This window comes from Cherax quadricarinatus, chromosome 55, assembly GCF_038502225.1.
Source record: "Cherax quadricarinatus isolate ZL_2023a chromosome 55, ASM3850222v1, whole genome shotgun sequence".
NCBI classification, from domain to species: domain Eukaryota; kingdom Metazoa; phylum Arthropoda; class Malacostraca; order Decapoda; family Parastacidae; genus Cherax; species Cherax quadricarinatus.
The window spans coordinates 26,373,292-26,386,078 of NC_091346.1; the positions used below are offsets into that span (position 1 = coordinate 26,373,292).

Here is a 12,787-nt window from a genome sequence, read left to right on the forward strand (position 1 = left end):
AAATCACCTTGAAATTGAGCTCAAAGTAGCAGAAATGTTTGATTTTTACCAATGTTCAAGAGTAAGCAAATCACACCACACGTCCAATACACATCAGCTGGGGAGTCTAATATTCTTTCACTAGTGCAGTGATATTATTTATACTATTTTCACAATAATGCAGTAGTCTGCATAACAGTAAATCTTCTATTTTCTGTGTGAATAAAATATCAAAATAGAAAGCAAGAGTAATATAAGAGGGCCCTGGAGACGTGACTAATAAACAGAGGATATGTTATTTTAGTGCCAAGAATGTCTGCACTGTTTATTCTGGACCCAATTTTGAAATTGGCATCTTTTTTAATTTGCGTGAAATAGGCCAAATTGCCAATTTCTGACCACTTTATTGGGTAGTTGAAATCGGTAAATGGGTGGGTTATTGTACTCAATTTATAGAAAAAATGGAGTTCTAAAGAAATAGCTATGAGTTTGGTAGGACTGAAACAATGGAATTGGCCGAAATTGGGCTCAAAGTCAGTGAAATTGCCAATGCGTATATATCACTGAGATTGCTAACTTCGTGGGAGTGCAATTCCACAAGTTTTCGATCAAATTTCACACTTTTGGTGTCATTACCATCAGGAAAAGATTCTCTATCATTTCATAAGGAAAAAAAAACATTTTTTTTTTCTTATGAAATAATTTTTTTTTCCAAAAAATTTTTCGACACCAGGAGACACTTCGGGATTTGGGATTGCAACAGTCAAAAGGTTAATGCACCACTCACCTTTTTTCTTCATCAATTTTACAGTTAGCCTCGTCCTTTATAAACCCATCTGCTGGCAAGTCTACTCCCAAATATCTGAGCACATTCACTTCTTCCATACTCCCTCCCTCCAATATATCCAATTTTTTTTTACCTAACTGGTTTGATACCCTCATCACCTTGCTCTTATTTGTGTTCATTTTCAACTTACTTTCTTTACAAAATAATAATAATAATACAATATTTTATTTATTTTTACATAAGGTGCATAAGTGTTACAAGAATTAGTTAACAGTTTATCTCATACATGGAAAAGCCCATAATTATACAAAGCATTCCCTACAAACTTAAATTAGGAGTAACACTAATGAAAAGAATTATACATATGAATAATCTTCAAAGCAACCACAAGGGGAGTTGAAATATAGCTCTAGGCCTTTCATGTTGCAATCAACACATTATCAGGAGCTTGCAAATTTGCAGAAACGACTAAGAAATCTTAGCAATTTGTTCCAAGGGACGCTTGCTAGCATCCCTTGGAACCAATCTGCTGAGATTTTTTACTCATTTCTGCAACTCTGCAAGCTCCTGATGTGTTGATTTCAACACAAAAGGCCTACAGCTATTATTCAACTCCCCCTGTGGTTGTTTTGCATCTTGTATTGCTTGTTCGCGATTCTTGCATAATATGAATACTGTACATAAATGGGTAACACACTAGCCACCTAGTTTGGGATTGTCTTGCCATCAGTCTCAATCCCACTATATTTATTTACTGTATGTTAATTTCAGACATTTAGTATGAGTTCATAAGCAATAACACACACTAGAAATTCTTTACATCGTAAAACTACTCCTGTTATAAAGATGCTAGAAAAAGTCAATTGAATACATAATAAAATTAAATACTATGCTAATAAAATTTTTTTACTGCATTTGTGGGAAAGCACTGAACCCACAGGGGTTATACAACACCTAAGGAATGGAAAGTAATTAAGGCAAGGGTAGCTAAATTCCTTGGACCAAGTGTCCTTCACCAGCATCAAGATACATGGTAGATAAGTAAACCTCATGTGCAACAACTAGGTAGCTAACTTTACTCCAATATGTTACACCTACACAAATGTAATCAGTCTGTCAATAGTTTGAGGTGATCAGTCCCTCGGCCTGGAGAAGAATTCAGCTCCATAGTCTGGAACAATAGGAAGCTGAAGCATGAGAATGAAGTCTTATATAATGCCAAAGGTGGGACACAGTAAATCTTGAAGACAACAGAAGAGGCAGGGTCCACAAGCAGAAGTAAGAATGTAAGACTGAGAGGTGCTGTAGTAATCTAGTGACCCATGCTGTAGCAGGTCCCTTTGAAATCCAGCCTCTATCACTTGTAACTTTTGGTTAGGCAATAAAGTTGTTGAAGATGTCCTGTCTCCACTGTATTCGACTGAAGAAGCCTATTGTGTAGGCAAAACGTTTCAGAACAGATACCTTATTGTTACACATGCAACTTACTTAATAACTTGTCAGTACTGTATACTGGTGTTATAAGGTACAAGGTACCCCATCCTTCTATGTGGAAACATAACTCACTCAAATATTATAAGTTATTAATACTACACTAACCACAACTTCAAACTCAGTAACTATCATACCTGGCGGCTGTGACTTTTCAAAATCTGGATGTCGCCGTGGACCCGTATAGCCAGAGGGAGCGTTTGGGCCAGGAGGGCCAGGACTTGGGGCTGATCCAGATTTCTGCGTAGGTGGATACATATTTCCACCCTGGTAACCCTGTCAAGGGTTATGTGGTTAATATTTCTTGTAAAACACCAGAATCAAAGAAATACATACTCTAAAAGGAATATTTGAAATTTAGCCAATCACTAATCCAGCATTTAAATTAAATTATTAAAGAAAAAAAAATTTTTTAATGATTTCTTAATTTACTAAAGCTATAAGATTTAGTAGAAAGAGATAAAATAAAAGAAAATGAAAAAAAAGGTAAGTTAACTGAAAGAAAAAAGAAAATAAATAAGAAAAGAACCAAAAAGGTAGTGCAAAGGAGAAAAAATTAGAGAAAAAGAATGTGTCAAATGACTGGATACTAAAGAGAGCAGAAAGAAAGCAAAGACAGTAGAGAGAGGAGGAGGAGGATCGAGATAGATGGACTCTCCTCCCACTGAAGGTACTTTTGATTACTTTCATACTGAAAGGTTATTTTGAGCATTCTTCACCAAAACAAAGTTTTTCTTATTCCATTTCTATTAACAGGAACTTCCACAAAGTGGTCATTCTCTGAAAAACTAGAGCCTAGCTTACTGCTCACACACATGAATGTGTGAATGTAATAAAATTTAAACTGTAGCAAAATTTCCCACCATGACAATGTGAGCCCAAAGCTGAAAAAGCATTTTACCATCCAGTCGCTTTAACAGAACATTTCAAGTTTGCAGTCCAATGTTGACCCACTAAACTATAAAACTCTTCCCCTATTTTCAAGAGAGCAGATAATGTACTTTATAACTTACAAAAATCTACATCTGGCTAACCAGTTCCTCAAAGTCCTCTCATAGATGATACTCAGATCACCCATCTCTTATGCTCACATTTGCCTCCTGCCTGTTTAAGCCTCTACCACTTAATATTGTTCCTCTTTTGCACTCTCACACTGCCCATACATTTATTCAACTTTATATACCTTCTATATAAACCAATTGTCTCATTCTTTCTACATATATGAATCTTCTTACCACACTCCTACACTAAATTTCACCTTCCATGCTATCACTGTATTCTAATTTATTATTCTCTGCATAATATAGCACAACATTAAAAACATCAATATCCAAAACTATTACTCACACCAATTTTTTTTTTTTAATTTTGGAAGAAACTGATAAAATCTGCTGGGTAAATTAATTTTGGAAATAACAAAGTTCACTGATTATAAAAAAAAATTCTTCATTGTTATGATTTGCTGGAAACAACAAATTCCATGAATTACAGAATTCTGTTATTGTTACAAGATGCTGGGTAAATTTATTTCAGAAGCAATAAGTTTACTGATTACAGAACTGTCTTACTGTTACAATCATGGCAAAAGAATATCATTATTTGGATTTACTGGGCAAATGGCATTACAGTGGAACCTCAAATTTCGAATGTATCACTTATCAAACTCTTCGAAAATAGAACGCTTTTTTCGAACCAATTTTGTCCCTATTATCAAACTCGCCCCTATTTTCGAACCACCGGGTACCGGACCTGTCCGGCAGCCCGCTCTGTCTGCGTCCCCACACAGGCGCCGTGAGCCAGTCTGGTTTTGTTGATGCTTGAGCGAACACTAACCTGCGTTCTCATTCAAACATTTTACGATTATTTCATTGTGTTTAGTGCTTGTGGGTCTGTGAAATAAGCTACAATGGACCCAAAGAAACTTGCTAGTGGTACCCCTGTGGTTGAAGATTGAGACACTTATGCAGCATATGGGAATCTTTATTCAGGAAACGTTTCGCCACACAGTGGCTTCATCAGTCCAATACAAAGAGGAAGGCGTAAGGAGAGGAGGAGAATGAGGTAATCAGTCCCTCAACCTGGAGTCGATGTGTTCAGTACATCAATCTTGTAGAATGTACAGCATAGGGCCGTAGACGTGGCTTATATACTGTAGTGAGGTGACGTGAAGCAGATGGAGGCGAGGTCATAGTGGTACCATCCACTAGTCGAAGTAGGTCTTCGTCCAAAGGTGGTAAAGAAAATGAGAAACACCATAGATGTGAAGAAGGAAATAATACAGAAGTGGAATGATGTCCAAGTGAATGATGTCCAAAATGTTTGTGGAGAAGTACCACCCTAAGCAAGCTGAAACAAGCCATCATTGCAACAAGTTCAGTGACAGAACCACGTCCCATTTTAGGGAAATCTTAAAGAGGCACCAGAAACAGAGGACTGTGGACAGTTATTTTGTGAGACAGGGGTCCAGTGACTTTCAAGCTGGTCCTAGTGGCATTAAAAGACAGAGAAGAGAAGTAACCCCAGAGAGGGCTTTGATACCTGAAGTCCTCATGGAGGGGGATTCTCCTTCCAAACACTAACCCCAACTCCCTCTCTCCTCCTCCCTATCTTCCAGATGCCATCACCAATCTTCAATAAAGGTAAGCAAAATGTTATTTTATATGTTTATTTAAATTTATTAATATATAATTGAACACTATATTTGTTGTATGTAAAACTATAATTAATCTCTATAAAATGTATTTTTTTTTTGTGAATATTTTTGGGTTTCTGGAACGGATTAATTGTATTTTCATTACTTCTTATGGGAAATATTGCTTCGCTTTTCAGACTTTTTTAATTCAGAACTAACTCCTGGAACGGATTAAGTTCGATATTTGAGGTTCCACTGTACTGGAATTCTCTCCCATCTTTAGCCCATTAAACTGAGGTTTCTACTTTGTAATACATGAAAATGTCAACAACATTCATTGGCAATTATTATTATAATCAAAAAGAAGCGCTAAGCCACAAGGGCTATACAGTGCTGCAGGGTAGGGAAGGAAGCGAGGGTATCAGGCGGCAGAAGGGCGGAGGGATGATTAGTAGGTTACAGAAAACAGCGGGCATGGGATAGTGCAGGGATAGAGGGTAGCAAGAGATTGAGGTAGAAAGGGTTGAAGGTATCATCAGTTTGTGGATTAAGTCAGTTGTTGTCAAAAAGTCAATGAGAGAGTCCGGATGAAAGGTGGGTCCATCAGCGAGAAGGGAAGGTAAAGAGAGAGCAGCGGAGCGAAGACAACATTGGAGGTAAATTCTGCATGCTTGTTGATAAAGTGGGTAGTCTAACAGAATGTGGCTGACTGATAAGGGAACCTGACAATTCTCACAGAGAGGAGTAGGGTGCCTCTCCATGAGATATCCATGAGTAAGACGAGTATGGCCAATGCGAAGGAGGGAGATAGTCGTCTCCCAACCTCGACACTGGTGATAAGAAGACGGCCAGTAATCTATACTCGGTTTAATAGAACAAAGTTTGTTATTGAGCAGAGCAGACCAACGTTGTTGCCAACGGGTGTGAAGGTGGGTAGCTATTACAGCAAAATAGTCCAGAAATGGAACACATCTATATGAAATTGGTAGGTCATGTACTGCTGACTGTGCAGCAGTGTCTGCCTGTTCATTGCCCTGTATGTCAACATGACCAGGGACCTAACAAAAAACAATATCTTTATGCTTAGTAGAGATACGGCGTAGCCAAAGTTGGATACGGAGAACTAGAGGGTGAGGTGTATCAAATTTCCGTATAGCCTGTAGAGAACTAAGGGAGTCTGAGACAACCACAAATGATGGCATAGGCATAGATGCAATACAAATAAGTGCTGCAAGAATGGCATACAATTCAGCAGTAAAAATGCTAGCTGAAGATAGAAATGCCCTCGCACGATGCTGTCCGGAAACGCTGCTGCGAATCCGACGCCGTCAGAAGATTTAGAGCCATCTGTGCACACGGTGATGGCATGAGAATGAGAGTGGAAGTGGTCAAGAAAAAGAAAGCGGGGAGCCACAGTAGGCAGTTGGGCTTTCAAGCAAGGGAATGAGAAAGAACAGACCCGAACAGCTGGAACTTCCCAGGGAGGTAGGGAAAAGTGAGATGCTACATGAACATTTAAAGGCGGTAACTGAAGGGAAGACAAGAGTGAATGTAGACGAAGAGAGAAGGACGGAGCAAACAGGGGCGGCGAACAAATAAAGAATGTCTACTAATATCAGTGACCATTCTATAAATGGAAGGATTGTGGAGATCATGAGAGTGCACATAGTAGCGAAGGCAATGGGCATCACGGCGATCAGACAAGGATGGAACATTCGCTTCTGCATAGAGGCTCTCAACAGGGGAAGAGCGAAAAGCACCAAGGCATAAGCATAATCCTTGGTGATGGATGGGGTTAAGGCAAGAGAGAGTAGCAGGAGAGGCCGCTGAATAGATCTGGTCACCATAATCGAGTTTTGATAAAATGAGGGCTGAATGTAGGCGAAGGAGAGTTCGACGATCAGCTCCCCATGAAAGATGAGCAAGGGTTTTAAGAAGGCTCAGCCAGCTGTAACAAGTTGCCTTTAGAGAGGTAATGTGGGGTTTCCAGGATAACCTACGGTCAAAGAGAAGGCCTAGAAACCTGACTGTATCACGTTCAGGGATACGGGAGCCATAGAGGTACAAAGGATGATCGGAGATGACAGAGCATTTAGTGAAAGTAATTTGGAGAGTTTTGGTACTGGAAAATTTAAACCCATGCGTGGTGGCCCAATTAGAAACATGGTCGACAGCATGCTGGAGAGAAACTGTAATGAGGTGACAGTCAGCGCCTGCACAAGCAATAGCAAAATCATCTACACAGAGTGATGACCAAATATTGGATGGAAAAACAGAAGGCAAATCATTTATAGCAAGGAGAAAGTGTTGTGCTCAGAACACATCCCTGAGGGACACCTTCAGCTTGGACAAAGTCCGGGGAGAGCACGTTATTGACTCGAACACAGAAATGTCTGTCAGTTAAAAAGTTCTTAAGGAAAGATGGTAGATTGCCTCGGAGGCCTAAGGAGTGGGCTTGGGCCAAAATATTATACCTCCAAGTTGTGTCATATGCCTTCTCAAGGTCAAAAAAATATGGCAATAACTGAGTGGTTATTCGCAAAGGCATTATGAACATATGTATCCAAACGTAGTAAGGGGTCTATGGTAGAATGGCCCTTACGAAAGCCATATTGACAAGTGGAGAGACTGTTGTGTGTTTCTAAATACCACATTAAATGTCTATTTACCAGACGTTCTATCACTTTGCAAACTGCACTGGTAAGAGCGATGGGACGATAGTGGGAGGCTTCATGTCTCGTAGTACCCGGTTTGTGGAAAGGGAGAACAATGGCAGATTTCCACAGCTATGGAAGAACTCCTTGTGACCAAATAAGATTGAAAAGATGTAAGAGGACTGCAAGGGCTGACTGATGTAAATGTTGTAACATACGAATATGAATGTCGTTGGGCCCAGCTGCCGATGATCGGCAAGCTGAGAGTGTTGCCTCCAGTTCCTGAAGTGTAAAAGGCACATTATACTGTTCTTCTCTGAGAGAAGAAAAGTCCAAGGGTGCTAACTCTCTGGCAGACTTTGAGGAAAGAAACGAGGGGCAGAGATGGAGCCCCAGAGAAATACGGACCAGATTGCCAATTTCAATGGCAACATCTAGAGGGTTTGCTATATCAACACCGGTAACCCGCAGAACACGAGACGGGTCAGGAGAATATTTATCACTCAGTATCCGTACTTTTTTCCAGACTGCACTCATAGAGGAAGCAGAGGTGATGGTGGAGACATAATCTCGCCAGCAAGTGCATTTAGCGTCACGGATGACACGGTGAGCGATCGCACGCTTCTGCTTAAAATCAAGAAGTCTCTCAGTGGTTCTACTATACCGGTACCTGCCCCACGCAGCATGTTTCAAACGTACTGCACGAGCACAAGCAGGAGACCACCAAGGCACGCATTTCTGAGAATGCCTGCTCGAGGTTTGGGGTATAGAATGAGAAGCTGCTGTTAAAACTGAGGACGAGAAGAGGTGTAAAAGCTCATCAATGGAGGACGAAGAAGGAACCTCACGAAAAACAGTTAGTTGTGGGTAAAGGTCCCAATCTGCCTGATCAAATTGCCAGCATGGGTTACGAAGAGGTGGTGAATATGAAGGGGAAGTAAGAATGATTGGAAAATGATCGCTGTCATGTAAATCCGGGAGAACAGACCAGGTGAAGTCTAGTGCAGCGGAGGAAGAGCAGACTGAGAGATCGATGCAAGAGAGAGTATGAGTACGAGGATCAAAATGGGTGTGAGTACCTGTATTTAAAACATGGAGGGGGTGGGAAGCAAGAAAAGCCTCTAGCTGAATGCCACGGGAATCACAGTGAGCCCCCCACCCAGAGAAAATGATGGGCATTAAAATCGCCAAGTAACAGAAGTGGTGGCGGTAATGACGAAACAAGAAAAGCAATATCCGAAATAGATAATGCTCGAGAAGGAGAGAGGTACAAAGAACAGAGTGTATACCACCTATGCAGGTGGATACGGGCTGCTGTATAATGCAGCGAAGTACAAACAAACAGCTGATGGTACGGAATATCAGTGCGTAGAAGAAGGGCACTTTCGCTAAAGGTCCCATCAGGAAAAGGATCCGAAGAATACAATAAATTACAGTGGAACCTCAAAAATCGAACGTATCACATATCGAACGTTTCGAAAATAAGACCATTTTTTCGGACAAACTGTGTCCCTATTATCGAATGCGCCCCTATTTTTGGACCGCTGGGTACAGGACCTGTCCGCTGGCCCGCTCTGTCCACGTCCCCGCACAGGCGCCATGAGCAGTCTAGCTTTGTTTATGCTTGAGTGAACACTAACCTGTGATCTGATTCACACATTTTACAATTATTTAATTGTGTTTAGTGCTTGTGGGGCTGTGAAATAAGCCGCCATGGGCCCAAAGAAACTTGCTAGCAGTACCCCTGTAGTAAAGAAAGTGAGAAACACCATAGATGTGAAGAAGGAAATAATACAGAAGTATGAGATTGGAGTGAGACTTGTTGAGCTTGCCAGGATGTACAGAGGACTGTGGACAGTTATTTTGTGAGACAGAAACAGACGACTGTGGACAGTTATTTTGTGAGACAGAAACAGACGACTGTAGAGTTATTTTGTGAGACAAACAGACGATTGTGGACAGTTATTTTGTGAGACAGAAACAGACAACTGTGGACAGTTATTTTGTGAGACAGAAACAGACAACTGTGGAGTTATTTTGCGAGACAAACAGACGATTGTGGACAATTATTTTGTGAGACAGAAACAGACGACTGTGGAGTTATTTTGTGAGACAGAAACAGACAACTGTGGAGTTATTTTGTGAGACAAACAGACGATTGTTGACAGTTATTTTGTGAGACAGAAACAGACGACTGTGGACGGTTATTTTGTGAGACAAACAGATGACTGTGGAGTTATTTTGTGAGAAACAGACGATTGTGGACAGTTATTTTGCGAGACAGAAACAGACGACTGTGGATAGTTATTTTGTGAGACAAACAGAGGACTGTAGACAGTTATTTTGTGAGACTGGGGTCCAATGACTCTCAAGCTGGTCCTAGTGGCATTAAAATACAGAGAAAGGAAGCAACCCCAGAGAGGGCTTTGATACCGGAAGTCCTCATGAAGGGGGATTCTCCTTCCAAACAATAACCCCAACTCCCTCTCTCCTCCTCCCTATCTTCCAGATGCCATCACCAATCTTCAATAAAGGTAAGTAAAAATGTTATTTTATATTACTATACATAATTAAAGACTATAGCATTTGTTGTGTGTATGTAAAACTGTAATTAATCTCTATAAAATTTATTTTTTTGTGAATATTTTTGGGTTTCTGGAATGGATTAATTGTATTTCCATTATTTCTTATGGGAAATATTGAATTTCAGACTTTTCAAATTTAGAACTAGCTCCTGGAATGGATTAAGTTCGAAATTTGAGGTTCCACTGTATAGTGTGAGATGGGATAGATAACAGCAGAGTGTAATTTTAGTTCCTGTAAGCAAACACCAACAGGGGAAAATTGAGAGAGCAACGTCTGAAGCTCACCCCGATTACCTGAGGCCGCGTATATTCCACTGTAAATAGGCCATGACTGGCAATGATAAAGATACTAGAAATCCGCAGGTAAGGGTACTTATGGACTAGAGGGGTTAGAAAAGTCCACATGCGGTGGCAGCGGAAAACGTTTAAGCAGCAAAGGAATGGTGCGCTGTGAAGAAAGGAGTTGCACAGATGGAGAAGAGGAAAGAGAAGGAACAGAGGGTGGATCAGTGTCCATTGACGGTTTGGTCTCTGCAATATATTCAGAGATTGCTTCAAGTGTTTCGGAGTTCAGAGACGTCGTATGGGAGACAATACTGGAGATGGAAGGAGGAGTTTGAGTACAGATCGGAACTGTAATGGACTGTATCAAGGTAGGGGGGGGGGAAAGGTGGAGGGAACTGGAGAAGTGTAGGAGGGGACAGAAGAGGCAAAAACCTGGGAGGTGACAGAACAGGAAGAAACTTGGGAGGGGAGAGGGGATGAAGGCACAATACGAGGAGGAGGATGAACCTCCACACTTGTAACAGAGCCAGTGAAAGGGGAAAACCCAGGTACAGAGACCAGGAAGGTAAAGTGTGGAGGTGGATGAAGGGAAGAAGGGGTTAAAGGAGATTTTTTGGACTTCTGAGAAGTAGAGGGACGATTGGGAGGAAGTGTCGTACGAGGTCTTGTCGATACCGGGGTTTGTGAGGAAGAACATGAAGAAGTGAGAACAGACTGAGGTGTTGAAGTAGGGATGTCTGAGCCCAGGACAGCAAAAGAATTAGATACAGGAGTGACTATGGGACTGGCAACCTCAGAGGAGGCTGCAGAAGATGGGACCCCAGAAGTGGGGGGACGTTTTGAAATACGAGAATAAGAAATACGGGGTAGTCTCCCTTGGAGGCGGAGATGAGAAACCGCCATAGCATAAGGGAGACCTTCTGCCTCTTTGAGGCAATGAATTTCCTGCTCATTCAAGTAGACCTGGCAACGGCGAGAGTACGAAGGGTGAGCCTCATGACAATTAACCCTTTGACTGTCGCAACCCCCAATCCTGAGGTGTCTCCTGGTGTCGCAAAATTTAAAAAAAAAAAATTATTTTTTCTTATGAAATGATAGAGAATCTTTTCCCGATTGTAATGACACCAAAAAAATTAAATTTGATGGAAAACTGATGGAATTATGCTCTCGCGAAGTTAGCGACCTCGGAGCTGTTTACAAATCGGCAATTTCGCCCACTTTGAGCCCTATTTTCGGCTAATTCCATTGTTCCAGTTGCCCAAACTCATAGCTATTTCTTTAGAACTCCATTTTTTCTATCGATTGAGTACAAGAAACTGCCCATTTACCGATTTCAACTACCTAATAATGTGGTCAGAAATTTGCAATTTGGCCAATTTCATGAAAACTAAAAAAATATGACAATTTCAAAATAAAGTCCAGAATGAACAATGCAGACATTCCTGACTCTAAAATAACATTTTCTTTGCTCATCAGTCATGTCTCCAGGCCCCTCTGATATTACTCTTGCTTTCTATTTTGAATTTTTATTCAACCAAAAATAGAAGACTTACTATTATGCAGACTACTGCAATACTGTAATAATTGTACAAATAACATCAACCCATTCATGACTGCATATTAGAATGGCTAGTTGGACATTTATTGGACAATGGTATCATTTGTTTACTTTTGAACATTGGCAAAAATCAAACATTTCCCCTACTTTGAGCTCCATTTCTAGGTTCTTTTTATAGTAAAATCAATCAAAATCACCTCTATTTATATAATATGTTTTCCATTCTATCAAATGAGACCAAGAAAACGAGAATACAACCATAAATACTATTCGAAAATAGACCACAAAGTCGGCATTTTAATTAAAAAAAAAACGGTCGGAGTTTTTTTTTTTCTCATTATGCACTGCGTGCTCCAGGATTTTTTTTATATGGTGCACACTGACCACACAGACCCATTCTCTCACATGTGGGCCTACCAGCTTTCTCCTGCTTGATTTGAAGCCGCTAGAATTTATGAGTATATATACGTCAAACACGGTACCTCGTAAGACGCATATATACGGCCACGACAGTCAAAGGGTTAAGGCAAGAGGGAGGTCGACTGCAAGACGTATTAGAATGGTCATCAGCACCACAGACTGGGTATTCGGCTATAGATCTGCAATATTTTGCTGGGTGGCCAAATTGCCAGCAATTTCTACACTGTTGCGGTGTAGGGATCACCTTTCGAACTTGTAACCGATGTTCTGCTACATAAACAGAGGATGGGAGTTCATGGCTGTCAAAAATTAAACGAGCCACATTGCAAGGGTATCATCTCCGCCCGCGGGCAGGAAGAACATAAGTGTCTACCTTGAGAATTGGGAGATCTTGGA

General features: G+C 40.8%; 1 protein-coding gene across 8 annotated transcripts in view; it reads right to left on the reverse strand.

The window, feature by feature from the left end:
• osa (trithorax group protein osa) overlaps positions 1–12,787 on the reverse strand; it is a 521,098-nt gene that overhangs the window by 70,463 nt on the left and 437,848 nt on the right. For 6 of the 8 annotated variants that reach the window (XM_070096962.1, XM_053791422.2, XM_053791420.2 and 3 more), the window contains one exon: positions 2,395–2,533. In XM_070096962.1, the coding sequence (XP_069953063.1) occupies positions 2,395–2,533 (139 nt within the window). The remainder of the gene's footprint in view (positions 1–2,394; positions 2,534–12,787) is intronic. The other 2 variants (XM_053791423.2, XM_053791421.2) reach the window with 1 other exon arrangement.